This window comes from Drosophila guanche, unplaced genomic scaffold, assembly GCF_900245975.1.
Source record: "Drosophila guanche unplaced genomic scaffold, DGUA_6, whole genome shotgun sequence".
Taxonomy (NCBI): Eukaryota; Metazoa; Arthropoda; class Insecta; order Diptera; family Drosophilidae; genus Drosophila; species Drosophila guanche.
The window spans coordinates 12,353,450-12,376,429 of NW_022995743.1; the positions used below are offsets into that span (position 1 = coordinate 12,353,450).

Genomic DNA, 22,980 nt, shown 5'->3' on the forward strand with positions numbered 1-22,980 from the left:
CTTGCTTCCCCCCTTTGCCCCAACACCATCCTGTAGGTTTCTGCAACTCTGCCTGCCTATCTGTCGCTGTGCCTCTGTGGCTTGTTTAATTAAAAAATTAAGTTCCAAATCCCAGACCATTAAAAAGATTGTTATTTATACTCGAACCTTTTAATTTCATCAATCGTTGCGACAGCAGGTGCCGTCCATATCCATGTTTCAGACCAACTCCTCCTCCACCACTATTCCCTTTCTGCATAGTTGGTTTTCTTTCCTTTCCTCCTTTTTAGCTTTTAACAGGAAACAATTTCATTTGCGAGCAGAAATTCTTTTCAAATCTGCCGCCGTTAAGCAAAAAGAAAACATGCCAAGAAATAATAATAAAAAAAAATGAAGAGAAAAAAACCTTTAAGGTGACTGAGAAAAACCAATCGTTGCGATGCACTAGCTAAAAGTACTTTAGCTGATTGGGTTTGTTTGTAATGTAAGGGATTTGGCAACCGAAAAGTTACCAAGAAAAGTCAAATTTTTGGACAGTCTTTCCAAATTATTTGGATAAAAGTGTATCAAAGTTTCGGCTTTGGTCTGTCTTCATTTTGGGGCTGAACGTTTTGTTGCCCGTTCGCTCGGTTTTGTCCAGCCAAAAGCCCCGAAGGCCCGAAACCCAGGCCAAAACCCACAGGCCGTGGCCGTTGTCGTTGCCGTTGCCATTGCTGTTGCCCTTGCCCCTCGAGGAGTCTCTTTAGTTCGGTTTTAGTTTATGAATGTCGCCATGTTGTTGCAGCAGTGTGTGGCTGCGGCACATTCCCCACACAAACATACCACAGAGTGCGACAGGATGAAACTGGTGCCTGCATACGGCATGCATATTTCGTATTTTTAGTACAGCCAGGCCATTTAACATCATCAACTTAAATATGCGTGCAAGATTTATGCACACGTCGTTCGGCCCCCAAGGGGCGGCCGGTCTTGCCGAGAGGGCGGGGCCTGGCTCTCGTTCTGGTTCGCTCTGTTCTGTTTTGTTCTGTTCCGAAATGGCATGTGGCATGTGGCAAAACGAAAAGCGACCAGCACGAACACATGATATAGAAGTCAGCATTGAAATGATCATATTTGAGAAGGCAAGTGCGGCAGCCCCCAACAGATTCTCACCCTGCCAAAGGTTCGGGCTGGGTTTACTCAATTTTCTCAGCAATAAGTCAATGTTCTTCGGACATGCACCCACACAGCGCTCCAGCTTCGATGTGGCCCCATGCTTATGTCCCCTCCTAGCGCAATTGAATAACATCATTATGCACTGCTGTCAGTTCCAATGACATCGGCGACCGGGGGCTTGCTTGCACAAGCCCCAAGAGATACTTTATTGATTTCTGTCGGACACTTTGCGCAACCTCAAATCTGAATCCGAATACTGGGTAACTGGGTAAACATCTTCACCTGCTGCGTTGCCGTCTGTGGAATATCTCTGATGCCTAATGAAAAGCCAACGGCGAATGAAATGAGAAATAAGCGAAATACAAAAAAAAATAGCGAATGGCGCCAGTGGCGGCGGAGTGAGCTGCATTTGTTTATGGCCGCCACATTTTGATGATAAATCGACGATGCCGCAGCTAATTACGCATGGAGCATGAATGCGGGTTCGCAGTACAGTACCAAGTCCATGTCCCCGGACTCCGCACTGCAAGTAACTGAATTTGTCTTACGCTTAACGCTTAGTTTAACCCAAAGATAACCGGTCGGACTTAACGATTTCCATTTATTTGTACTTGTCAATGGCAACATGAAGATTTTGATTTCCATATTCATTTGCCCGCGCGCATATTTTGCTTTGGCGTGACGTGTGCCTAATTAAATGAGTTAGAGAGACTGGGACTAAGATTGAAAACTAATCAAGAAAATGTTATAAAACAATCCTTCATTAAGAAAACAGAAAATATAAAATTAGTTATATAAACAGTAAAGTTTTACCTTTTGGGCAATAATATTTTGCGATTACGCCAACAGCATTTTCTGTTAGTTTCGCTACACACAAAAACTCAAAGATTTCGTGGTTGCGTCGGAGGATTAACGGGATCGTGAGAGTACGTATTGGCGACGATTTGCGAACGAGAATACGAAACGAATACGAAAACGAAAACGCACTTGCGTCACATATTTTGGGTAGATTAAGATAAGGTGACGCATAACAGCACTGAAGCCCGTGCGGAAACACCAGCCAGAGAGAATCAGATCACAAAGATCTCACCTCACAATGCAATGAGACACTTGGCATGAGAGAGCGTCGACACTCACTTCTTCTTATTGCTTTCCATCTCTTCTTCACATTCGGTATTGGATTGGGAAGGGGAACATCTTGCCGCATTTTTTTGCACACACACAAACACATTTTGTTTGCATAGAATAATTTGTATATAAATACAATACAATTTCACTTTCACTTATTTCCTTCGCCACTCTGCCTTTTGTATGCCATTTTGATGCTTCCTTAATTATAATTGCTTTTTCATCTTCTTCACATTTGGTATTGGAGTGGGAGAGCGCCCAGCTCTGCTACGAATTTTTTGCATACACAAATGCTCGTAAACACACTGACAGAGTGACTGACTGACACTGACATCACGAAAAAAAAAGATTTCTGTATATATATAATAATAATACTCTTTTCATTTTCACTTATTGTCACATTTTCCTCTGCCGCTCTGCCTTTGGTATGCCATTAAGACGCCGCCACTCTTGATCAGGAACTTTTCTTGCCAGTTTTGGGCCGTTTTCTGCCCCACTACACTGCACCACTCACTGAACACTACACTGCACCACTCAATGCACAATTCACTTCACCAAAACACTGCACTGCACTGCACCACTGCGCGACAATTTTCCCGCAGGATTTTCCATCCATTTTCCGATTTTCGCGACCCGAACCACGGAGCTGACTTGTTTTTCCGGCCGAAAAATTGAAAGTGAGAGAGTCCTAATTGCTCTCTCATTTGACTTTGACTTTTCTGTTCTGCCTCTCTTACTCCAGAGAGCGAGTTGTGTGTTTGATGAGTGACCACTTGCTTATGCAACGGTGAATTTTGAGAAGGGGAAAGAGCTGTGATCGTTGGTTGGAATGTTGGGGAGTGGGGTGAAGAAGCTGAACAGACCATAAGGAGAACATGTAAGGTAACAGAGAAGAGCATGATAATTGAAGGTGAGAGCGGCGCAGAATTGAGGCTTAGTTTCTAAAACATTTCATGCTTCCCTTTACTTCCTAATGCAACGGTGAATTGTAAGAAGGGGAAAGAGCTGTTTACTTTGGTTTGCATGAAGAAGGGAGAGGAAGCAGTGCAAAAACGATTGTTCTTATTGCGTGTGATGAAATGCAGCAAGGGAAAACGGGAAGAGAGAAGTGTATAGAATATGTATGTAGGTATTTTTCTCTACCACTAAAGCATGTACATACAGTACATATTTACATAAGTATGAATTGTCTGTAAATGGAATTGAATCGCGGTTGTCTGCCATGATATTTAACTTCCGCTTTTTTTCGCATATCTTATAAATATTTATTCCACACATTTTCTGTCCTTTGTGGGGTTGGGTAATTTGGTTAAGAAAATAAAAAAAAGAATACTTGGAGATGCCGGGGATTGAACCCGGGGCCTCTCACATGCAAAGCGAGCGCTCTACCACTGAGCTACATCCCCATGGTAAACCGCCTCACACAATGGCTCCCAACCCACTCCAATTTCTGGGCGATCTCAATTCGCGAATTTAAAACACAAGAAAACATAACTGGTCACTCCCCCTGCCTCTCTTGAACCGTCAACAATGTGCTTGCCCCATTGATAAATAACTGTCATTATGCAAACTCTAACTGAAACCGATTTTCCCATGGCTCCATGCAGATCACTTCAATTGCAACGACTTCAGCTCTGGTTATAAATAAAAATTAATGCATTGAAATAAATTCAGTGCCCCAGGGCACGAAGGAGGGGGGGCACACCAGCGATACCCCTACTTAGCATATGTATCTTTATTCGGTATCATATTCGCCTATCTGTCTGTGGCCAGCCGTGCCTGGGGGTAGGCATTTAGCAAAGTGTCAGTTGTGCACAAGGTTAGGCATTAGAGGCGTCCCACGTCGCCGTCGGGCGGTTGAGTGGGTGGCTGACTGCCTGGGCTATGGGGCTTAATTAATTTGGTGCAACTTTTTGCACGGCTCGATCTGGTGGCTGGTGGCTGGTGGCTGGGGTCTGGGCCGTGCCCACAGTCAATTGCAACTTGGTCAATGTGCGCATACATCAAGACAATCGACTGATTGGCAGCTCGCATACATTACGCATAGCCAAAGCCGGGCCATGCCTGGACCCACCTGTCAGCGGTGCTTATGATTAACTGTCAGTGGTAACTGGTTATGATGGATTTATTGCTGTCAATTTGACAAATCAATGCAGCCAGCGAAGGCGTAGCAGCCTCCCCCCCCCACCCATAGATGTCGCGTCGAGTTAACTGGAAAATCAGCCAAAAGATGCAGCGGAGAGAGAGAGGAAGAAACTGTTGAATGGAGCCTAGAAAAATCCTTTAGGGGACAACTCCTTTTGGGCCTGAGGCTGGAGTCTGTGTAGAGTGAAACCTGAGAGGCCGCAAGGGGGGACCAGTTTCATTTTTACTACCGTCAGGCAGGCAGACAGGCAGGCAGATATTAATTTACAGATATACCCGCTCCATGCACAAATGAATGTATCTTTTTTTGGCTGTGATTTTGTTTTGCTGCACAGTTGGCTAATGAAATCGTAAGTGCTTTTATCTCGTAAATAGTTGGCCGGTCGGGCTCCCAGCCTGTTTCTGTTTCTTTTTCTATTTGCTCTACCGGTTTTTGCGTACGTTTAATGGGCCATCGGGCGAATTTTTAATATGCTTTATAAGAAATGCGTAAGGTCCATTAGGGGAGCAGTAAAGAGTGGGGGGGAAGTTTCACTTTCAGGCCGTGCCAAACAATTGAAAATCAAACACTGAACACTGAACACAGAACGGTTGCATGCAAAATATTTTAACGCCATTTATCAAAATGCCAAAAGGAAATTTGCAGCTACTTGGCGTCCCATTTTGAGCCTTTTGACTGGCAGCTGCAGCTTGTGGCATGGTTCAAGCACCAGGCCCGGGCATTGTGTCAGTCAGTCAGTTAGCCGACAGCCACTTTGTGTTTGTGTCCGTCAGCCTGGTTGGTCACTCAAGCCACAAAATGAATTATACGCACTTCAGTGTTTCAACAGCAAGCAGCAACTGCAACATTGGGCTGCCAGCGACGCCCACACACAGAAGGCAAAAACAAATTATCAACGAAGCACAAATGCCCTTTGGCTATGACCATCTTCACGACAGACAAATGATAAAGTCAGGGACAGCAGCAAACAGTTGCACAAGTGGCAAATGCAGCACAGATCTAGGTAAACATTGTGCCCCTCCCCATCAAGTCTCTTACCTTTCCAGGCAGTGTAAAACTTTCGCTGGTTGCACTTTTATTTCTGTGGCTTTACTGCTATCAATAATTCATGGGCTTCGGTTTTTAGTTGTTTGTAGTTGCGGCAGCTTAGTTGCAAGTTTGTTGGCCCTGAATAATTGATGTGGCATGCCACAACAACAGCTGTCGTTGGTTCGCCCTGGTTTGGCCCTGCAACTGGGTCAACTAATCCTCCGGGGCTCTGTGTCTCAGTGTCGATTGTCGTCTCATTTAGTGGCTCATTTCGAGCAGCCAGGGGGGGGTTGTCGGCCACAAATTACAGTAATTAACAGGCTCATATTTAAGGTGTTTATCAGATGCCAGCACCGGGGTCCACCCCGGGTCCACTGCTCGTAATTACAGCTACTCGTCGCTGGCCTCGCCTCTGATGACGGGCTTTTGGCAGGCATACACATACGGAGTCGTATCAATTGATTTCCCCATTCGATGTCGGTTAAGCGGCGCTTTAATTAAACGGAATCGCTTACCAGCGCCGTTCATTATGAACAGGAATCGGAATCGGAATTCAACTGCGAAATTTGCATGCACAGAGCGACTGAGACTGACTGACTGACTGACTGACTGACTGCTCATCCATCAGACAAATGAAAACATTAACTCTAGGATAGAAGAACAGCGAACTAAGTGGCCAGTGACACCTTTCTGAAGAAGATATTAACTTGGTAATTGTTAATTGAAAGTAGTCCAAGCAGTCAGTACCTCTGGAGGCTGGCCAACAGGCTCTGCCCAGTAGCAATTTGTGCTCCTGCTGCTGCTGCTGCTGTGCTCCCATCAAAGATGATTGCATGGCCTCGGGGCACAGCTCGATGGTTCTGCAAGCAGCACTTGCAAATGAGCTCTGAGCATTTTGAGACATTAAAGGGCACTTAGCATAATGATTTACAACTTTAATTCACGCAATTAAATTGGAATTTCAGGCATACACACGACACTCCCGGGTAGTGGAGCCAAAGGGAAAGCCTTCTGCCAGTTCAATGGAGCTGAAAACGCATTCACATCATCAATGGCAACGACACCCAACAATCATGCCCGGAGGCAGTCACTCGGACAATGTTATTGACACCCCAACCCAGAGAGAGGCGCGGGGCCAGGTTTCGATTTCAGCGTGTCCATCCCGGACACGTTCACACCCAGGATTATGGCCAGGCGAACGCATCCCTTTGTTGTCTCCTTGCTTGCTTGATTGGCACTTTTGTTGAGTGCTGGGGTGCTGGGGTGCTGGAGCTCAATCAACTGGAATGTCCAATGTGGGTGCACACCTCTGCCAGGTGTCATAACTCGCTGGCCCTTGCTTGTGGGTGATCTTTAGTGGCTTTTCATTAGGCAAGCCAACGACTGACACCATAAATCAGCAGAAGATCACAAGCTGCGGGTCTGCCCCGCTGGTACTCCAAATCGTATCGAAACGAATCGATCCGGTCTGCCTGTTCAGCGGAAATTGATCAATTACGGTGAGCACTTTGCGGACCAGTTTTTCCCGTCTGCAACGAATATAATTTGCATAAATACGAAACAAAGTTCAGATGCAAGCGTACCAAAAATGCCCCAAAAAAAAACAAAGTGTGACTCAAGTTAGGTTTGGGGCTTGGATTTGGATTTGCATCTCCGTTTGCCAGTCCGGGCTGATGGATGAAAAATGGGCGAAACGCCTTTAGTGTCAGTTTTATGTTATCATTTGATTTATAATAATGCTAATAGACGTCGATATATTAATTGATTGTGGCGCGCTGCAAGCTTTTATTTTTCCTTTTAATTTTGGATTTCTACAAATGAATTTTCGTGACTGAATTTGCATTTGCAGCAGCCACCGGGCAGCACTTTCTATGGAGAGAAAAGGGTCAAAGACCAACCCAAATGTAGCTGTTGAAAGTGCATAAAATGGCGACTGAAACCTTTCCCCCATGGATATTGTAGCTGTCGAATCAAAATACCAACACCTAGCAGCCGCTCTCCTACTGTCCCTTGCCCGCAAAGTGATTCATGGGCAGTGCAAAGTAATGCGAAGCAAGAACTCAACACAAGAGCACTGCTGGAAGGATGTGTAGAAGCTGAAGTAGAAGTAGATGAGCAGCTCCATTAAGGTAGCACATAAATAAGTTCACTCTGTGGCCAGAGTCATTTAATTTCCGACTAATAATGACAACCATATAAAGTTATTGGTAGCACACGGATGCCACAGATGGGGGCAGAGCGGCCGAGTGTGTCCCGACATTGTTTGTCGCGTGATAACTTCATTGCCATCCGCAAATACGCGGAATATGTGCCCAGCGGGTTGTCCTGGCCGATCGGCGTGTCCTGTGCTCAGAGTGGCGGCCTACACCAGAGAGCGACACTGTCAGCATATATCAAAACCTAAGCCTGATTAACTATCGAGCATTGGTCTGTGGATTGGATGTGTGCCAAAACACTTGGTCTCTTCCATATCCTAAAATGGAATTCCTTAGAAACCTGTAGCTTTGGGGGCTTCAACTGGAAGTGGAACTGCGACTGAGGCTCTGCCGTAGGAGATGCCCCGAATGCGATAGCGAAAATTTATGACTTCATTAAGGTAACAAGCCAATATGTTTTCCGAACTCCGAACTGGGTTGGCTTGGCTTGGCTTGGCTTGGCTTGGCTTGGCTTCGCTTGGGTTGGGTTATTGGAAACGTTTAAGGAGTTTTATGTGCTCGTTGTTCTTGTTCTTGTTCTTGTAGTCGTTGACCCATTTCAAATGGATTACCTCAACATGCATAAATAGTTTAAACGCCTCACCAGTCGCAGAGGTTCTGCTCATCTTTGGCTGGCTACACTCGTGGAGCTGGTTGCTGTGGCAAAAAGATTTATGGACTTGTCGCTGCCCCACACACACACACACACACACAAAAAAGAACTGAAACGAAACCAAATGAGCTGGAATGACCATGCCAGGCTGGAACCCTTTTTTATGATTTGCTCTGCCGTTAAATGAACTTGTAGCCGATCGCATTTTAACTGCTGCAACACACGGGGCAGGCCAGGCAGCGGGCAGTGTGGGGGAAAAGTGTTAACTTGTTGCTTCCAAATCAAATTACAATTGCAGGAGAATTGCAAGCGGTGGCAATTGTCAGGGCTAGGACGGTACTCTCAGGTGGTTCTAGCTGAAATTAAACCTATGGAAATATTTTTGGCCATATAAATTCTTGCTCGCAGCTCTGTAAATCATTTGGAGTCTGGCCCGCGGCTCCTACAGGAGTCTCGAAACGTACTTTGGCCCATGGGTTGATGTTATTTTGGTAAAACCACTTAAAACTGTCAACTTAGCATTGATTAACGAGCTTATATCATGTTTATTTTGCGATCTTTGTTGCGGCAAACACACACAGAGACAGATAGAGACAGAGACACATTCTGGGCCGCTTTCTTTGGACGCTTTTGGTTGCTCACACAATCTGGCCAGTGGCCTGCCTCCCAGTACAACTGACAAGCAAGTCTTTTATGATTGTGCCTTAACGTTGGAGCACGGAGGCCAGCAACCGCCACCGCTACTGCGCTGCTAGCAAAGTCCATTAAAGCCCGCTAAGCCTTGGGTGCACGTTATGTTTTTTAATAGTTCGCCGCGCATTTAGTGGCTTAATGATTTTAAGCCTGTTTTTCCTTTTGAGAGGGGGAGGCTTCAGTGAACGTCAACTGGATAACATTTTGTGATGTGCGTTAATTCGGCGGCAAAATTACCAGAAAACCAAAAACAAAGTTTGAATTTGCTGACTTGCGCGCACAGCACAGCGCCCTCTGTTGCATTTTGGTGGAGAATTCAGCGCCAGAGCCTATCGATATCAGTTAATCGTTGTAATTTCGTTCGAACCAGCAATACATCAACAATATATTAAATGGAAGGAAATGCAAAAAGAGTTTTTAATTGCAACAACCGCAAGAAAGAACTGAATCAACAAATTTCCATTTCGCACATAAGTATCGATACAGTTATGTTAGCCATTGTGTATATCGATAGCTAGAAAACCACGAAGCAAAAGCAAAACAACTCACTTAAAAATTAAATTAAACAAATAATGGCTGTGCTACCACCAGATCCTGTCTTCAGCCTACGTTCCCCGGACATGGGCGCCGTGAATTCGGTGTGCTTCCAGGAGAACGAGCGTCTGCTGGCGGGCACACTCAAGGGCAGTGTTTTCCTTTGGGATCTACAGGTAGATTGTTGCTTCAAAACAAAAACAAAAAGCTCCTAAATCAACAGAAAACACGTTTCTCCGACAGACAAATCGCTCGGCGCTGCACTTTGAGGTGGGCAGCGATCCCATTACCAGCCTGCATCACACCTCCGATCGCCTGGTGACGCAGGAGAAGGGCGGCACCGTCACCATGTTCTCCATTGGCAACAGCAGCTACGTGAAGGAGCACAGCATTGTAGGCAACCACCTGGGCTTCTGCCGCTCTGCGCTCTACATGAACACCAGCAACACCAACGAGCAGCTGCTGTTCTATCCCTGCGAGGAGTCGTCCATTGGCGTGCTGCACGTGACAGATTCGACTGCCCCGACCCAAATGCTGGTGCCGGACGATCCGCAGCTGCCCAAGCTGGGTGCCGTCACCTGCTTCAAGCCGTTCGACTGCGCCTCCTCCCTGTTCCTGCTGGCCGGCTACGAGTCCGGCCACTTTCTCACGTGGGACATCAGCTCGGGCGTGATGGTGGATGTCGTGGAGCTGGCCACAGATGCCCTGACCGTGGACTATGACCCCATTACGAATCGGGGCATCGTTGGCGGTGCCAGTAAGTGTGTGTCGGCGTTTCACTGGCGCCCTTAAATCTTGTTCTCTTGCAGCGGACAAGCTGACGACGTTTAGCTACCAGCGGCCATCGATGCAGCTGCAACGCGGCTCGGAGCTGTGCATCAAGAATCCGGGCGTCAACTGTGTACGCATACGCGCCGACCAGAAGGTCTTTGCCAGCGCTGGCTGGGACGGTCGCATACGCATATTCTCGTGGAAGAGTCTGCGACCGCTGGCCGTGCTCACGCAGCACAAGCAGGGCGGCGTCATGGATCTGGCCTACTCCCGCCAGCCGGTGGCCATGTGGCATGCGCCCATTATGGCGGGTGCGGGCATGGATGGCCAGATATCGCTGTGGGATTTATACAATTGAGAGAGCACAGGGCCTACTATCGTTAGAAGTTCAAATTATACAAAATTGCAAATTAATCATTTAAATTGTTATTTATTTAAATTCTTCGAGCACTTTGTGCTCCGCCATTCGCGCTCTCTCTCTCTCTCTCTCTCTCTTACACATACACACGTCATTCAGGGATAAATTATACATGGTAATAAGTATTTTTGATAAGTTCTACTATTAATTCTACTAAAATTTACTTTTTAGCTTTTGCATTGCCGCTTCCCTGGCTATTGCTGTTGTTTATATTATTGCACTCTACGTCCTCGTCCTGTTGCTGATTCTGGCCGTCGCTCGGCTCCAGCTCTCGCAGCGCCATCTTCTGGAAATCGCAGTCAATTATGCGTTTACGCTTGCGCAGCGGTCGACTGCATTCGGAGGCAGCGCTGCTGCTGCTGCTGCTACTGCCCGCAGGTGTCGCTGCAGCTGGAACGGAAGCGTTTGGCTCTTCTTTGGTTTGGTTAAGCGTCCGTTTGCTTTGCAGTCGTGTAATTTTCAACTTGGGCAGTTTCTGGCTGTCCTGATTGCTCTCCGATTGCGTTTCGTCGCGCACAATGCAGTGTGTCTCCTGCGAGGAGTTGGCATCTGTGGCCGGCGACGAGGACGCAGGCGACGACGGCGAAGCGGAGTCTGGAGAAGCGCGGCCGGCAGAGTTTGTCTTTGGTATGGATTTCTTACCCTCATCATCATTGTCATCATCGTCCACCTGAACATCTTCATCTTTCTCCTTCTCCTTCTCCTTATCATCCTCCTCCTCGTCGTCCAGCTGCTCCTCCTTGAGCATCGTCGCTTTCTGCTCCTCTTGTGGCGCTGGATCCAGCTGCTGCTCCTGCTCCTGCTCCTGCTCACTCCTTGACTTGCTGCAGTCCAGTGGCTGTGGCAGCTCCTCCTTGCTCCGCCGACTCGTCGTGGCCCGCTCCTCGTCGAAGCGCTTCCGCTGCTCGGGCGTCAGGTGCGCCTTGTAAAAGTCCATGACGGGCAGCGGCACGGGAATGGGTATGGGCAGCGGTATGATTATTGGATACGGCACCATCACGGTCACGGGCGGCACCGCACCCAGCATTGCCCCGAAAGCACCCAGATGCTCGGGCACCTGTGCCTGTGGCATGGGCAGGCCAAAGGGCGGTGGATAGCCTCGCGGCATCATGCCATGCGGCGGCGGCATAAAGTGATGAGGCGGCGGCGCGGGATGCCTGCCAAATGGCAGACCCATCGGATGCCCATTGGGCGGTGTGGCAAAGTAGCTCGAAGGTATGGCAGTTGGGCCCCTGCCCAGCACCTGTTGTGGCACCACGGGCGGTGGCTGCTGCTGCTGCTGCTGCTGCTGTGGGTGGTGGGGTTCCGGCATGGGCGACAAAGGAGGCAACGGCACGCTGGAGCCGGAAAAGTCTGCGCTGAGCGTCGGTGGCTGCTGCTGTTGCTTTTGGAGCATGCTGGCCACTGTTTCCGAGCCGGAGGAGGTTGAGCCTGGACCACGAAGCGGACGCTTGCGACGGCCATGCTTGAGTCCCGAGTCCCGACCTGAAGCCAAGGAGCTGTTGTTGCTGTGTTGGTGCCGCTGCAGCGGTGGTGGCGGCGGTGGCGGTGCAGCTGCCGCTGGAGCGGGACTCTTCTGGGCCAGCAGCTTGGACACAGGCGCCACTGAGATCAAAGGTTTGCTCGGATTACTGGGCGGCGTGACGCTGGGCGAGCTGCGCTTTGCGTGGGGTGTGGCCGCCGTCCGCTCTGGCGCTGCTGCTGGTCCCGGCGACACCGAGACCGTGGACGCGGGCGAGGCCGAGCGACTGCGGCAGTTGCGCAGCCAGAGATCCGGCGTTATGAGACCCGCCTCGCTGCCCGCCTCCAGGCCCTGGTCCCGCAGATGCGGATTCATGTCCAGATGCGCCTGCGTCTCGTTGCAGAAGATTTGCATCTTGTACTGGTTGAGGCACTTCTCCGAGCAGAACTGCAGCTGCGAGGCGCCATCCTGGAAGTCCACATAGCTGACGGCATGCCGCACATGCTTGCACCAGTCGCAGGTCTTGGCCTTCTTGAAGCACGCCCTCCGGCTCTGCGTGAAGCAGGACTCCGAGCAGTAGCGCGGCCCATCGCTGCTCGTCAGATAGTCGGGCGCATTCTCGGCAATCGGTCGATGGCACCAGCAGCAGTTGTTGAAGTCTGCAATGAACGAGAAATTCGAACATTAGCCAAGGGCAGAGAGAGAGAGAGAGGTACGGAATCCTGAGAGCTACACTCGCTAACAATGTTTAGCCTGCAATATCCAATGCACAAATGTGAGCCCCTGCTGGAGGTTACCATCCTGGCCCTGTCTTTTCTTTCCCACAAATTTTGTAAACCATATTTGGAGCTTAATGAATCGGTTATTCGATAATGCAGGCAGCTCCAGCGCACAGAGTTTGTTTTGGGAAGTTCTCAAAAGTTTTTCCCAGCTGCCGACTTATCAAGTTCGCAACCAAAAACAAGCGAGAGCTCCGGCAATCTGCCCCTGCCAGCCGTAAGTGTTAATACCCTCTGAGCGAGCTGCCGAGCAGAGAAAACTACACAAAAGTTTCCATCAGGCATTGAAAGTGAATGTGGACATGCATTCCCTTTCCTGCGTGTTTTTTTCTGGGCCCAGACTGCAGCTCGTTTTTGGGCTGCTGTGCGCTCGAATTACTTGATGCTGCTCCAAGCCAGACAGGAGCTGCACTCACCTATTTTCTCCTCTGTGGGCGGCACAACCAGCCCCGCTGTCGTGACCGGCTTGCCGATTGAGTTGGGACTCTTGGAGTCATCCTCCCGCGAGCTGCGCGTATCATGATCCGAGGGCGTCGCCGCTGTCGTTCGATTACAATTTTGCATTCCTCCGACCTTACGACCAACGGCATTCCCATTGCTATTGCTGCTGCTGTTGTTGTTGTTGTTGTTGTTGCTATGATAAGCGGCGGCCAGTGAGGTGCGACTGCTGCGCAGTAAACCAGTGCGACGCCGCTCCAGCAACTGTTGCTGCTGCTGCTGCTGTTGCTGGTCCAGCTGATGCTGTTGACTGGCCGCAGCCGCAGCGGCGGCACTCTGCAGCAGACGCGATGTCTTGGCGGTTAGATCCAGGCGATCCACATCGACGCCATCGAAGCCATACCAGCCGAGCAGCTCATTCATGGTGCTGTGCGCGAATTCCTGGAACGAAGCAAGACACAATGAAGGGAGTGCACTTTTTTGCATGTAAATTAATGACACAGTTTCGTGTCCCTGCCCATAAGCAGCTGTAACTGCAGCAAGCCAACGCCGCAAAACATATTCTGTGGTGGCAGGCAGGTGGCTTTGAGCACTCGATAAAAGAGAAAGGACTGCACATGCTTCATGTTCATTATTTAATTGTTTAAGCATTTGCTTAAATCCTGGCCGCCTAACGCGTTGACCCTTCAACTTTAAGCGTCCAATTAATGGCGTTCAGCAGAGAGCAGCATGTGGGGGGTTGGCTCAGCATTGCAATCGATAGTCTTTGCGTATCAGAGGAAAACAAGCACACACACGCACACTCCCACACCCACATCCACTTGCGCTTCCATAAGGATATCAGTGGCCAGTGCGAGAAAGGCAAAAATTCATTACGGCCGACGGGACGGGTTGTAGGTTGGAATTTGCATCTCTCCCTCTTGCAGCAGGGATGGGGGGGAAGACATGGATACCCCAAACTGTGTGTGTGTGTGTTTATGCTCTGTGTCCGAGTCTCTGCTGTGAAATTAAAGCGAATAAATGTCTCGATTCTGTCTTTGAAGTTGCTCCTTTTTGGGCATAAGCAGATGAAGATATGCATGTGTGTGTGTGTGTGTGTGTGTGTGTCTTGTGAACATTTCACACAAAGCTGCTGCCACACAAAACTCTGGCCACGTCTCGGATTACAATTGAAATTCTCGCATTTAGTGGCTTAGACATTTGCAGTCTTCGGGCCAGACGAGCTTTAAATTTCCGAAAATCTTTATCATTTTGTTGCTCGGCTTCTCAGGAATGTCACATTGCTCATACGCCATGTGGACATCGTGACAGTTGGCTCAGCACGTTAATATTCCAGGGAAAATGGCCACAAATTGGAGAAGTCTGTAAGATGATGCCCCAAAGTGCAGCCAAGACGAATCATCCATTCCATTACCAACCCACGAGCCAATAGACCAGCCAGTCAGGACACCCGATACGGTGTGCAAATTAAGCGGTGCTGCCAACTTGCTGACAAATGCAAGTCGTCTAATAACAACCTTATCCCACCCCTCTCTCGCTCACTATCGCACACTCAATCGCACCGCACACCGCGCACCGCGCACCGCGCACCGCACACCCCGCATCATGCAGCACGCAGCTCGAGTGTCAGTGACAGAGAGGCACCAATTCAGGTTTTGTGCGTTGCCGTGAAAAGAGTATTAACAATTCGCACGATAAAAATCTCTGGCATGAAGAGCGAACCGCGACTGCCTGCCCGTATCGATTACACGCCTCAGGTGCGACCTCGTCCACTGGGTAGGGGAACTGGCGGGCAGATCCGTGGCCAGAGAGAGAGAGCAGCGGGAACGACGCACGCTTGTCTCAAGTTCAGTTTTGTATTTTTTTGTATTTTGCATTTTGCAGTACCAACTGTGCCGTAATCGGAGGAGCGCACCTTTCCTCTCTCTCTCTCTCTCTCTCTCTCTCTCTCTCTCTCTTGCTCTATCTTCTTTCTGCTCATTATTATCCCATGCGCCATCTCCGACTCTAACTCCATCGCTCTCCACTCACTCTCTCGCGCGGCTCTGTCCCTCGGTTTTTAGTATCATTTGTCTGTTAATTTATGTTCGGTTTTTAATTTCTGATTTGTGCGTTCGTTCGTTTGGTTTTCCTGCGCCAGCTGCCTTGACAGTTGCTCAACGGACAGACAGCCAAAGCTGGGAACTTCAGGCTTCAGCTTCAGTCCGTATGAAATTCTATACCAAAATGCGAATAAAAATCAATTAATTAAAAGTTGAAATTGAATGCCGTCTGTTGTTGTTGCTGTTGTTGTTGCCCCTGCTGAAGTTTGTATCTGATTCTGCCTCTGCTCTCTGTGGGTATAACCACACAAGTCGAAATACTCGCATATATCCCACCATAATAATTCCAGTTTCAGTTCCAGTTCCAGTTCCAGTCTGTTGTGCAACAAGATCCCCTCTCGCTGGATTCGTTTTTCTCTTAATTTCACTGCTGCTCGTTTTTTCGTAATTATTTTGCTGGAATATTCGTTTCTTGTGGATACATTTGCCAATTCCAATCCTCAGCCATCAGACGTTCCGCTTCGTCTTCAGCTTTTTTTTTTCGTTCTTTGCTAAAATCTCAACTTACAAAAACATATCAGATTTTCATTTTTATTATGAATCGCAATGAACCAACCCAAACCAAAACCAAAGCCAACGAGAACTGAGGAACTGGGAAACTGCGGACCAAGTTTCTGTTTCTGTTTCTTCCACAAAAATCTCTTTGTTGTGCAGAATGTTTCTATGCGATCGGTGGATAAGCTTCTTGCATATTTCTGACCCAGTTACAGCTGGAAATTCCATCCAAAGTTAATATCCATTGGAGGCTCTTCGGTGCCATGTGAGTGGGCCACATTAATACACGTCTACGGTTACGGTTACTGCCAAGGAAACCCAATAGAATAATGTAAAGTACACGACGACGAGGCTGGCAGTGGCTAACAACGACAACTGCAAGAGCGGGAGAGAGAGAGAGAGAGAGAGAGAGAACGGAGCACACACACAGTGGGGGGCTATGGGCGCGGGAGAGGCAACCCAATACGCTTATAATAACTCACCCTGAACCCAGTAAACTGAGCTGAGCTGAGACGAGTGCTGTGTGGACCCAGGCCGGAGGAGCTACAACTAAAACCAAAACTGCAACAGAGCAACCAGAGACGGTGTCCGAGCCCAGACCACCCCAAAAAAAAAAAAAAAAAAAAAGTACGAGTACATAGAGTATGTATATATGTACGAGACTGTGCATAGTATATAGGGAAAAATGACACCCCAGTGGCAAGAAATTCTAGAATTACTATACGCTAGTTTTTCCACAGTCGAGCTGTAATCGAATATCGATAGCGAAGGATTGAATGTCGCTTCGCGCGCGCGTCCTTCTTTCCAATTCTTACATGACATACTTGGCCTTTGGCTGCTGCTGCTGCTGCTGCTGCTGCTGCTCTTGTAATTTGATATTTTATTTTATTTTAATGTACATTCTATATGCCACTCGATATAGCACCAAGAAATCATCTATCTATGCTCAGTCGAAGTCCCATTCAGCGCTGCTTTATTCACTGCCAATGGAGGTTATACTGCCGCAGGTGTAGAGGCAGTTCTGCCTCCCCGCTGCTCCTGCTGCTGCTGCTGCTGCTGCTGCATAGAGTCGTATTCCCTTGCGTCGTCCTTTGTTTGCCCATCAGTGGCTCGAATTAATTTAACGCTATATTAATTTGAGCCATCAGGGAGAGACTGCTGCAAGTCGCATGCCATCGCTCGCCTGTCATCCAGCAGCCAGCCTGCCAGCAACTGGCAGCCAGAGCCATGTCATGTGCTGCGCTGCTCCAGCGGGTGCCTCATGTTACGTCCGGAAGGGGGGAACCAACTACATATCGTCGCTCTCCACTCTCTCCACTCGCTCTTCCACAGGCTTTGAGCTCTGGTTCGCCCCTGGTGTTTTGTGTAGAATTTATCATATTCTATTTTGTTTGTAATTCAATCTTCGGCGTTGTTATTAAAGTTCTGCTGCTGCTGCTGCTGCTGCTGCTGCGGCGTCATTCGAGCTGCTCCTTAGCACCCAAACCCCACGGCAGGCTCTGAGTGGCCCACGTTGTCATTGTGCCGACCCGCTCCAACGTGTGGGTAACCCAATCCTGCACGCCCTGCGCCCTGGGCATGGGATATGCGACGAGGCCGGCAGCACTTAACTGTGGGTTGTGTAGGTGTAGGTGTAGCTGGTAGGTGTAGCTGGTAGGTGTTCAATCGACTGCTGCCACTGTGGCTGCTTTTAATTCGAGTTGAAATTAAAGTCTTCAAATCCGAAGAGCTACTCCAAGCTACTCTCTAATATTCTGTAATTATTTTTCTATTTTTAGTTATTCTTTGCCATGCATAAACAACTCCCATTGTTGTTGCCTGAAGCTCCTTCCACACATCCTTTTGTTTCATTACGTTCAGCCTGAGGCGGAACCCTTGAAGCGTATCGCATGACATAAACCTCTCGAATTGCACCCATGAGCCGCACTCCTGTTCCTCCATTGATTAATTGTGTGTCGTGTGTGTGTTTCGGCCTTATACCTGTAGACGCCACAATATTTCGGCTGCAAATGCAGATTGTAATTACTGAGACTGAAACTGAAACTGAAACTGTCTCTGCACGGTAAACCGTATCAAAACTTTAATAATTTTAATTGAGACGAGTATCTTTATGTGCTCGAAGGGATTGCCTACCTCGCTGACAGACAGATATGAGTTTCAATCGAACAATAAGATTAAGAAACTTTCTTCCTAGCTGAACTGAATGCATTTATAGCTCCGATTTTCACCCATTTCAAACTATTCCAGAACTACATCCACAACTCCATAGACAAGTTCTACGTACACAAATCGTTTCCATGCAGTAAGTAACGGCTGTGATAGACTTTTAAGCGCTGAATCCACCCACCCGACTGTCAGCCTGCACAGCTCAGCGCCTACTGGGGGCTTCGTCGCTTCTCAAGCAGCTCATTCATTATACACAAATTTGTGTTGTGTTGTGTGTTGAGTTGTTTTCTTTATGCTTTATTATAATAAGTATCATTTGGCGCAACTGCAGGCCGACGGCTATAATTTCGATTCAGCGATCACATTTCACGTGCTGCAAAAATGTTGCTGTGGGAGATTTTGTGTTGCTGTTGCTGTTGTCATTGCCGTCTCCCTTCCCTTCATCCACTCACTCTTCTCGTCTGTGGCATTAAATTAATTTTGCTCATTTGGCGGATAAGCACCAGCAACAGGGGAGAAGCAGCAGCAGCAGCAGCAGCAGCAGCAGCAGCAGCAGCAGCAGCAGCAGCAGCAGCAGCAGCAGCAGCAGCAGCAGCAGCAGCAGCAGCAGCAGCAGCAGCAGCAGCAGCAGCAGCAGCAGCAGCAGCAGTTGTGGTGCGGAGGGCGGGCGGGTGGCAGTGTGCCTTTCTGCGTAAAATTTGCAACCCACTCGGACTCGTACTTGGAATCGGAATCGGATTCGGAATTATATTCAGCAAAAACTCCCCGTAGCTCAGTCACTCACTCAGTGGAGCACTCACTGGCGCGCTCACTCGTTAAAATGATTATAAAAATTCATCAATATAGGGTTTCCGACCACTCGCACTCGGTTTACATCCATGAGCGAACATTGTTGGCGAAATCTCGTAATCGCTGCTACTTCGAATGCGAACTCCTGTTACAAATGACGGACCAGGGCCCGCTGCTACCAACACTACTGGCCTGGACGTTGCCCTGAAATTTCTGTTGCACTTTTCTAAATGTTCACCAAACAACCACAACACACAGCTTAACCATCAACATTCTCATCAGGCTCTTCCACAGAATAATTGGAATTAAGCATTTCAAATGGAAAACTGAGACGATTTGGATCTTCTTTCTGTTGTTTTTTGGTTGCTTGTGGCCCAGACTAATGATGTGATGTACGAAAATTAAAATTCAAGTGCATGGGAAATATATGAAGAATGTTTTCTTCAAGTCTTTAATACATGTATTCCATAATAAATGGAGTTTATTCGCTCTGCGTGTGGGTGTTATTCACCTTTGCCATCGACGAGCACAAAAAATTCGAAAGCAAATACCCAAAAATCAAACATTTCGACGAAGGAAAAATATATTTATTTTTAAAACCAATGCACACTTTTCCCAGCGTACTTTGTTGTCATATTTTTATTTATTGAATGCCACATATTCGCGTTTAGTGTGCGGACAGGGGTAATTAATTATATTATGATGAATACATGTGACTCGTGGTGCTCACCTTTATCTCATCGCTGGGCAGTTCCTTTTTGATTTGCACGGGTCCGGCCACGCTGGCATCCCGGGAGCTAGATGGGGATGTTTTGGCGGACATTTCTTCGTGGCTGGAACACAAGACAGAAGACGACAAAGGGGTCAAAGGTGGATTGCAAGCAAGCTGCAGCACGTAGAGATATTTTTAGCTGGCCAATTCATTGATCTTGCCACTGTGAACAACTGAACTTTCGAGTACATCAATCAGTGGATCTGTGTGGGGTACACTCCACCCATTCAACATAATTAATTACAGATACAAATACTTGTAGATACTCTTCTTGGTCTTTTGATGCTGTTCTTTATTGGGCTCTCTGCTTTGCATATTGTTTCGCATCCATTGGATACGCATGCAAGAGGAAGAATCACACGGCGATATATTTATACACCGCGCCGAGTATCTTTGTATCTCCTCAGCCACACGATACATATATGAATGTATCTGTGTGTGCGTTGCCTTTGTGTTTGTGTGCGAGCGAGTTCGCTTGGCGCGCACTTTGGTGTCTTGTAATTTAATACCTCAAACGAAACGTTACCACCTATCCTATCGCATAACACACACACACACAACAGACTACAAAAATTCAACTTTGTATTCAAAACGAAAAACAACAAATCAACAATGTATCTGTAGCTGTAGCCTGTATCTGTGTGGTAGAGTTCTGAGGAAATCAGACGGAAAAAGACAAAAATGTTTGCAAACTAAAGGGGGAAGTTGAAGTAATTGGAATCCGTCCTGCATGGTAATTCTGTTTGTATGCGAGTGTGCACAGACTTTAGCGGATATCTTTCCCATATATTTAGCCGAAAATGGACTCCGTTTTGTGGCACAAATATATCAAATCCCACCCACAAGGGCAGAGAATTATCCCACAAATTATATCGAATATCCAGTTGGGATTTCCATGTTACATTGTTCTTCTTTCTTAATTCCATAATTATGTACATATTTCTGGCCGATCTTCATCATTCCTGATTGCCTTGCCCCATTGAAAAACATTTCACATTGCGATCGCGATTCGCCTTGTGCTGCTTCTTGCTTCCATTTTCGCTTTGTTTTTCTTTTGAGAACTTTTTGGCGAAAACATTTCAATGTCCAACTCAAACTGAAAACGAAATGCAACTCAATGTCCACAATGGTATGGTGAGTGAGGCATTATCATTTTGAATAATATAATTCTTAAGGTTTTTTTCTTGAGCGGTGTAGAAATTTTCCAATGCAGCACACAAATATACGGAGAGTATATTCCAAAAATAGCCAGATATTTTCAACATTATATTTTTGGTATGCGCTCCGCTCCTCACTCACAATTGGCCTTTCCTCTGTGTCGTACTCTCGCTCTCTGCCTCTGCCTCTGCCTCCGCCTCCGATTCTCCTTCTTCTTTTCACTGTGTTTCGAGTGTGTGTTTTCCGCTTTGGATTTTCCGCCGTTACAGCGAGCAAACGAGCGAGCAAGCAAAGCGAGCGAACGTCAAGGAAGCTCATGCACCATGCTCATTTTCATTTTCGTTTTCACTTTCCACTTTCCCACACACACAAGCACACGCGGTCTAGCGATGTTTCAAATAAAACCGTTTCGTTTCCGATTCAGCAGAAAGCTTCTTAAAACTGTTTCGTATGCGCTCGCGTCCATGAACGAACCAACCAACCGACAACCTCTGCGCTTAACGAACATATGACGCCGCACTGCCATCGGCATGCGGATTTGTACTGGTCTCTGGTGCTGCCGCGAACGTTGCACAGTGGGGCCTGCACCTATTTTAGCTTTCTAAATTAATGTTAACCAATGTATCTTCATGAACTAAACTGCATTTAAAAAAAAAATCTTCCAAAATCTAGTCTTGAGGCCATTGTGCTGTATTGTCTAGAAGCTTTCCAATATATAGGCGAAGTTGAACTTTGATTACTGTGATTATTTGCATAAAATGCAAATAAAGAAAAGATAAATAAGTTTAGTTGGCTATTTCGCTACACATAATAATGTTATTTTGAGCAAATTATAAATTTGAAATAATTTTATAAAATGTTTCGACTTTTTCCACCTCTTTCCACTGTGCGCTGCTGTTGCTGCTGCTGTTGCTTCGACTGCGCTGCTGTTGTTGGGTCTGCGTTTGCGCAGCTGTGGGTCGAGTCTGTCTGCTGATGACGTATGGGGCTGTGTTCGGGCCCCCATCGCCACCCTGCCTGCTCTGTCTCTACGATGACTAAGGAGATGTTTGCCGCCTTCTCTCTTTTTGCATAATTTCTCTGCACTTTACAGTTAAAAATAAATTGCATCATTTCACCTGAGTTCGTTTTGTTCTGGCTCGGAAATGCAAGGGGTATGCTATGTCCAATTTCTGTTTTAATTTTGCACAAAATACTCGTGCTGTCCGCTGACATGGCCAGCAGAGAGATCTGAGAGATTTTTAGTGGGCAATTGATTGGTGTTGCGGGGGGCAATGCAAGTAATTCTGACAGCCAAAAAGGTCATACAAGTAGGAGGTTTGTCATTCAATGGAGGGAGAAGATTCTTAATATTATTGGGCCCTGTTACTGGGTACTACCATTAATAAGCGTATGTGTAACTATACGTGCCAATGTAACGGCTTAAAAACAGTTGGCCATGGTAATACCTAGCACTAAGCACCACTTTTGATAGTGCCAGTGCCAGTGGCAGTACCAGCACCGATCTCTGTGCCAGTCCCTTAAAGACAATTGAATCGCTTAAGTAGAACATTGTAATCAGCGACACACACACAATAGTGGGAAGCACAAGCAGAAGCAGCTGCCGTGTCAATTAGGAAACACTTCAATCATATAGATAAATGTAGCATTTAATGCAATTAATTTAAAACATTTGAACAAGAGCCAGCTAAATGTATTGTTAGATGGTGCTCCCCACGTGCGTGCCCCCGCTGCACCCACCACCAGGCTAGTGGCCGAGCTAAACATATATGTTAGTTTGAAATACTTTTCACTGACTCATTAGCGACGGTCGATGAAAATTTCAGTTTACACATTGTTGCTGACTTTTGGCCACCTCATACCCCAAAAGTGTTTAATTTCAGGTATTTTCATATTGTATTATCTATTAATCTTAAATTTCCCAATTGAATGTTTCTAGCTATTAATAGATTAGTACAAATAGGCAATAGTGTACTTAGGTAGGCTATTGGGACAGGATCATTTCATGTGACTCCGTGGCGCAACGGTAGCGCGTCTGACTCCAGATCAGAAGGTTGCGTGTTCAAATCACGTCGGGGTCAATTTGAGAAGAATCTTTTTTTTTCGGTTTCTTTCCATTGAGAGTATTATTGTTCAAATAAAATAATTAATTTAATTT

The 22,980-nt window shown here is 47.1% G+C and overlaps 2 protein-coding genes and 2 non-coding genes across 5 annotated transcripts; 2 read left to right on the plus strand and 2 right to left on the minus strand.

Moving 5' to 3' along the window:
- Nucleotides 1–3,596: 3,596 nt before the first annotated feature.
- Trnaa-ugc lies at nucleotides 3,597–3,668 on the minus strand. Its single transcript has one exon. It is a non-coding gene; the product is annotated as a tRNA-Ala (tRNA).
- A 5,779-nt stretch (nucleotides 3,669–9,447) lies between these two features.
- Nucleotides 9,448–10,657, plus strand: LOC117589140 (guanine nucleotide-binding protein subunit beta-like protein 1). The gene is made up of 3 exons (XM_034280871.1): nucleotides 9,448–9,648; nucleotides 9,716–10,229; nucleotides 10,282–10,657. The coding sequence occupies exons 1-3, from the start codon at nucleotides 9,511–9,513 to the stop codon at nucleotides 10,599–10,601; spliced, it is 972 nt and encodes a 323-aa protein (XP_034136762.1). The 5' UTR covers nucleotides 9,448–9,510; the 3' UTR covers nucleotides 10,602–10,657.
- On the minus strand, nucleotides 10,654–21,329 carry LOC117588923 (sine oculis-binding protein homolog). Of its 2 annotated transcripts, XM_034280537.1 has the most exons (4): nucleotides 20,964–21,329; nucleotides 19,623–19,725; nucleotides 13,319–13,781; nucleotides 10,654–12,782 (listed from the first exon to the last, which is right to left on the minus strand). In XM_034280537.1, exons 2-4 carry the CDS (start codon nucleotides 19,713–19,715, stop codon nucleotides 10,822–10,824), a joined length of 2,517 nt encoding a protein of 838 aa, XP_034136428.1. In that variant the 5' UTR covers nucleotides 19,716–19,725; nucleotides 20,964–21,329; the 3' UTR covers nucleotides 10,654–10,821. The 2 variants fall into 2 exon arrangements, with proteins under 2 accessions (XP_034136428.1, XP_034136512.1); XM_034280621.1 differs by lacking the exon at nucleotides 20,964–21,329 and having other exon boundaries at nucleotides 19,623–20,060.
- Nucleotides 21,330–22,831: 1,502 nt separating this feature from the next.
- On the plus strand, nucleotides 22,832–22,903 carry Trnaw-cca. The gene has a single exon. It is a non-coding gene; the product is annotated as a tRNA-Trp (tRNA).
- Nucleotides 22,904–22,980: the final 77 nt, after the last annotated feature.

What these genes read in the sequence shown, in the direction of transcription:
- LOC117589140 (XM_034280871.1), top strand. Translation starts at nt 9,511, where the DNA reads ATGGCTGTGCTACCACCAGATCCTGTCTTCAGCCTACGTTCCCCGGAC. An exon ending in TTTTCCTTTGGGATCTACAG is followed by an intron (nt 9,649 to 9,715) that starts GTAGATTGTTGC and finishes TTTCTCCGACAG; the next exon opens with ACAAATCGCTCGGCGCTGCA. An exon ending in GGGCATCGTTGGCGGTGCCA is followed by an intron (nt 10,230 to 10,281) that starts GTAAGTGTGTGT and finishes GTTCTCTTGCAG; the next exon opens with CGGACAAGCTGACGACGTTT.
- LOC117588923 (XM_034280537.1), bottom strand. Translation starts at nt 19,715, where the DNA reads ATGTCCGCCAAAACATCCCCATCTAGCTCCCGGGATGCCAGCGTGGCC. An exon ending in TGCCCAGCGATGAGATAAAG is followed by an intron (nt 13,782 to 19,622) that starts GTGAGCACCACG and finishes GCTTCGTTCCAG; the next exon opens with GAATTCGCGCACAGCACCAT. An exon ending in GCCCACAGAGGAGAAAATAG is followed by an intron (nt 12,783 to 13,318) that starts GTGAGTGCAGCT and finishes CGTTCATTGCAG; the next exon opens with ACTTCAACAACTGCTGCTGG.